The 5,075-nt window shown below is 44.9% G+C and overlaps 1 protein-coding gene across 2 annotated transcripts; it reads left to right on the forward strand.

Moving 5' to 3' along the window:
* Positions 1 to 6: 6 nt before the first annotated feature.
* Positions 7 to 4,842, forward strand: hspa13 (heat shock protein 70 family, member 13). Of its 2 annotated transcripts, XM_041232735.1 has the most exons (5): positions 7 to 67; positions 870 to 1,210; positions 1,689 to 1,902; positions 2,010 to 2,177; positions 3,688 to 4,842. In XM_041232735.1, exons 1-5 carry the CDS (start codon positions 43 to 45, stop codon positions 4,236 to 4,238), a joined length of 1,299 nt encoding a protein of 432 aa, XP_041088669.1. In that variant the 5' UTR covers positions 7 to 42; the 3' UTR covers positions 4,239 to 4,842. The 2 variants fall into 2 exon arrangements, with proteins under 2 accessions (XP_041088669.1, XP_041088670.1); XM_041232736.1 differs by lacking the exon at positions 2,010 to 2,177.
* The last annotated feature ends 233 nt before the right edge of the window (positions 4,843 to 5,075 follow it).

Below are 5,075 nucleotides of genomic sequence, written 5' to 3' on the forward strand. Positions count from 1 at the left end.
GCACAGGGTCTTTTTAAATCAGGTGTTCTCTTGTGTTTGATCATGGCTGGGGAAATGTCCATTTTGGGTAAGTGCGATTGATTGATGTGCGTTTATTTGTGTTGTATTTACCGGTACATTACATATTGGAACCAGTCGTACTAGTGCTGTTAACTTCGATGGATTTTAACACACACACAATTTCCTGACCTCAGTACTAACCTACGAGAAAAGCATGAGAAACGATCACGTTGACGTCTGCTTGTTAAAGTCGTAGTTTAGTTGTCGTTCATATAATTTATTTGGATTATATTAGAAGAAGTTTTGTTTTCATTTCATAGTAGTCGATTTGTGCGTGTTATAAATGTTTCGTTAAAAATTCACCCTATATATATATTTAACATGCATAGTAGAAAATATACTGGCAGCAGACGGTGGTCCTTTTTTAGGTGTCGAGAAAGGGAAGCGGGTAGTTGTATAAATATGCAGTTGTGTGCAGTATGGCAGCAGTGCAGTCCGCTGTGTTAGACAGGGGTAGTAACATCTGCTGTACAGCCCTCTGGAGCAGGTGACACAGGGCCAGCCCTCCAGCCCGGTTCTGGGACGCGCTGCACTGTTGACACTGCGTTCGTTCATTCTGCTTGTTATAATCGCATTGAAGGTACTGCTTACTGACAAGCACACCGTCGGGCTTCAGTTCGAGTTCACTTGCTTAATGTAAAAAAACGTTATTGCATTATTCCCAGTGTTCTGTAAACAGATGGTTTAGTTGTCATTAGTAACCGTGTTTGAAATGATACGTTTCAGTGGATTCCTCTTAAATATGTGTAAATACAACAACATCACGAAGTGTGTGTGTGGTTTTGTTCTTCATTACGTGTGTGTTTCAGGGTCAGCTATCCTTGCTCTTTTTCTGGCTGGTTATCTGGGACAGCAATACTTACCACCCCCCAAACCGAAAGTAATTGGTATTGACCTTGGCACTACATTCTGTTCGGTTGGAGTGTTCCACCCGGGACTGGGGGAGGTGGAGGTGATCGGTGATTTGCAGGGACGGAAGAGCATCCCCAGTGTGGTCTCGTTCACGGTCTCCGGCATCCATTCTGGGTATGAGGGGCAGGACCTGGCTGACGCCAATCCTCTCAACACCATCTACGATGCCAAGAGATTCATTGGGAAGCTGTTCACCCCCGAGGATTTGGAAAGGGAAAGCGCACCATACCAGTTTCAGGTAAGAGATTTCATCCTCACCCATCAACTACAGCTCTGGAAGCAAGACTCCTATTGCATAGCACATCACCCATTCCAGGGTTTACTGCGAGCTGGATCAGCCACAGTGTGTCTAGGGAACGAGCTCAGGTGTGGCCAGCCCTGGTCCTGCAGGTAAAGACCTCGACTTTCTTTAGTGTTGACCCATTAAGAAAATCATTGGTTTAATTAAGTCATTGAGAACTCGGGTGGAACGAAAACCAGAATACCTTGCGGCTCTCTAGGACCAGAGATGGCCACCCCTCTATTAGACTTGTAGTAAAACAAGGAATGGATCAAAGTGCCGTGCAATGGGAGTCTTCTTTCCGCCCCTGAACTGTCATGCAAACCACCTTTGTGTAGAAAGTACAGAATTGGTAAGGTTGAAAGATGCACTACGATATGTGAAACTTGAAAAAAGACTCCAGTGATTGACTTGCTGTTTGTGTTTTTGTCCGCAGGTTTTGCATCACAATGGGAGTGCTGAATTTTCCATCTCGACCAATAGAACGTTCACTGTTACTCCCGAGTATATCGGCTCCCGCCTGCTGTTAAACATGAAGAAGATGGCGGAGGGTCACCTCGGGGTCCCGATCAGCAAGGCGGTCATCTCAGTGCCTGCAGATTTTGATGAAAGGCAGAGGAACTACACTGTCCAGGCAGCAAACCTTGCAGGTGAGGATCCATCTCCAGGGCCTTCCCAATCGCACCCACACGTCCATTGCATTGCATGCGCTGGCAGTGTGCTGTGTGCCATCAGCATGTGCTTCTCTCATTGGCAGGTCTGGAGGTCCTGCGTGTTATCAATGAGCCCACAGCAGCTGCCATGGCGTATGGGCTACACAAGGTAGACGTGCTCAATGTGCTGGTGGTGGACCTTGGGGGCGGTACCCTGGACGTCTCCTTATTAAATAAACAGGGAGGGATGTTTCTCACCAGAGCTATGGCAGGTAGGGGAACACTGGTTTAATAGCTGCTGTGCTTTGCACATGTTACTAAGAGCACCGTTTACCCAGGATCATTGTGGGTTCCAGGTTTGCATGTTTGAGAAGTTTCCATGTTTCTCTAGTTTAGTTTAGGTGGCCCGTGCTGCTGTTTGAGAGTGTGTGCAGCGTGCAGTTACTCAATGCTCCTCACACACTGAAACTGCATTCGTTTCAGTGCCCTGGTGTGAGCAAAACCAGAGAACATGACACTGAGTGATTGGGAGAGTAACAGAAAATGAAATGGCTTTTATTAAGATAAGCACCTCTTTAATTACTTTATCAGTGATACCAAAGAGCTAAAAGGTATTGACAGTGTCGACCCAAGGGACTTTTTCAGCCTGAAAAAAGAAACAAGGACCAGGGGTCACAAATGGAGTTTAGACAAAGGGGCATTCAGAACAGAAAATAGGCGGCACTTTTTTACACAGAGAATTGTGAGGGTCTGGAATCAACTCCCCAGTAATGTTGTTGAAGCTGACACCCTGGGATCCTTCAAGAAGCTGCTTGATGAGATTTTGGGATCAATAAGCTACTAACAACCAAACGAGCAAGATGGGCCGAATGGCCTCCTCTCGTTTGTAAACTTTCTTATGTTCTTATGTTCTTAAATATACGATTTAATAATCTAGAGTTACCAGCATATGTTCAGCTATGGCCAAAAGTTTTGCATCACCCTATAGATTTAACTCATTCTGCTTCATCAAGATAAATGAAACCTGCTGAATAATGTTACATTAACATATTGAATTACAGACCGCTTTGTAGTTTTCCATATACTTCATGAGAAACTGACAAAAATTGAAAAATGTGACATTATTTAATTTAGCAGATGTTTGTACCCAAAGCGACTTACAGAAATGAAACAAAATATAAGAGTTACAGGCAATAAAATGCAAAACAAACACACGTATACAAAATAAATATAAATAAAGGGAAATACAAAATATATCTAAGTAGGAGTTTACAAGTAAAGGCTGAATAAGAGGGTTTTGAGAAGACAGCAGAAAGCAGTGAAAGACCGAACAGTCCTGGTTCCTCACAGGGGACTAACATGAAATACTGCACTGCTGTTATAGCTTCCAGGAGACTTGCCATCTCCATTTGTAGTTTCTTTGATTACATGATGTTAAATAAAATATCGAAATTATGTTCATAGAGTTTTTTTTTTTAAATGTTGTCTCAATCTACAATTCTAGGTGATGCTAACCTGAGCTGTGTAGTGTATGGTGTAATGAAGAAGCAGAACTGGTTTAGAATTGGGAATATTTACATGCAACCACTACAGTAAATGCTAGCTCGAGTGGCAATCATTTGCAAGGCAAATATAAATAGAATAAATATAAAGTCTTGCAACCTTGTGGCCGCTCCGAGATGTTGTCCTAAGTCTTGTGTAAATCAAGTGTGAGCTCACAGTGCTGCAGTGTTGAAATGGGCCATGGCGTTCCTGGAGACTAACCCTGTTCATTTTCCTCAGGTAATAATAAGCTGGGAGGACAGGACTTTAACCAGAGGCTGCTGCAGCATGTATTTACCCGCGTCCACGAGCAGTATGGAGCCCTGCCCTCCCACGAAGGAGACATTCACACCTTGAGGCAGGCTGTGGAAGCGGCCAAACTCAACCTAACCCTGGGGCAGACCTCCCTGATCCGAGTGCCCCTCTCCCTGCGGGGCAGCGCGGGCTCCGTTGTTTACGAGGACGTCCTGACCAGGCAGCTCTTTGAGGATCTCAACGCAGACCTCTTCCAGAAGATCCTCACGCCCATCGAGGAGGTGCTGAGGGAAGGCCGGCTGGACAAGTCGGAAGTGGATGAGATCGTCCTGGTTGGGGGTTCGACGAGAATCCCGCGGATTCGGCAGATTATAGCTCAGTATTTTGGGATGGAGCCCAACACGTCCGTGGACCCGGAGCTGGCAGTGGTGATCGGAGTGGCCCTCCAGGCAGGGATCATGGGGGGGTCATGGCCCTTGCAGGTCAGTGCCATCGAGATTCCCAACAGACACCTGAGGAAGAGCAACTTCTTATAATGGTCAAGATACTGGGCACGGGCACGGCAGCCGTACAGCGCAGCTATTAAAGCTTTCTGTGTGTACATAACTGACACTGTGTGGCAGGAGAGAGTTATTTATTTATACTTCCCAGCAGGGTGTCTGGTAACCCATACCTTTGAAATGTTCATCCCTTCGTGCCAAAAGCAGCCTACTGTAAGCGTCGTGTTCATCAGCTTGAGATGTTTCTTGTAAAAGTAAAACCGTGCAAGTGTGATTGCTGCCTGTCTGAAAACCGTCCAGTAACGCCCAGCACACAAGCATGCACTTCGTGGAGCTGGCTCTCCCTGCTCACTGGGCTGAGCGGTTTACTCTTGTATTATGGCAGAGCACACTCTCTTTATATGGATTAGTGTTTGGATTCCATGAAGTCTGTGACGCTATTAATCTCTATGCCTCCCCGGAACACCAACAATCTCTTTTAAGCTTTTATTTCTAGAACGGTTAAAAGGACCAAAGCAAAATGAAAGGGCATTCACAGGGCTGCTGAAGTAGGACAACTAATGCAATGCATCCCCTGGATTTAAAGTGTAATGGAAAGAAACTGTCAGATATGTAATATATAAAGATCGTATTTCATTTCTATTGCTCTCTTTGTGAAGTCTCTGCCTTATCAGTGAGTGTTTGAATCCCTGAGAGTTTTGACACTGTATCCCATACTGTACAGCTATGGACAGGAGTTTAGCATCAGCCTACAGCATGAACTCATTGTGCTTCGAGTCCATTGAACCCTGCTGAACAATGTTACGTTAACTTAATGATACTTAATGAAAAAAAGATGGGACATTTCCAAATCTAACACGAAATACTGTAACT

Source organism: Polyodon spathula, chromosome 30, assembly GCF_017654505.1.
Source record: "Polyodon spathula isolate WHYD16114869_AA chromosome 30, ASM1765450v1, whole genome shotgun sequence".
Lineage (NCBI taxonomy): Eukaryota > Metazoa > Chordata > Actinopteri > Acipenseriformes > Polyodontidae > Polyodon > Polyodon spathula.

Excerpts from the sequence above, each read along its gene's own strand:
- hspa13 (XM_041232735.1), top strand. The coding sequence starts at position 43 with ATGGCTGGGGAAATGTCCATTTTGG. Across the intron at positions 68-869 it reads TGGGGAAATGTCCATTTTGG|GGTCAGCTATCCTTGCTCTT; the intron begins GTAAGTGCGATT and ends TGTGTGTTTCAG. Across the intron at positions 1,903-2,009 it reads CCAGGCAGCAAACCTTGCAG|GTCTGGAGGTCCTGCGTGTT; the intron begins GTGAGGATCCAT and ends TCTCATTGGCAG.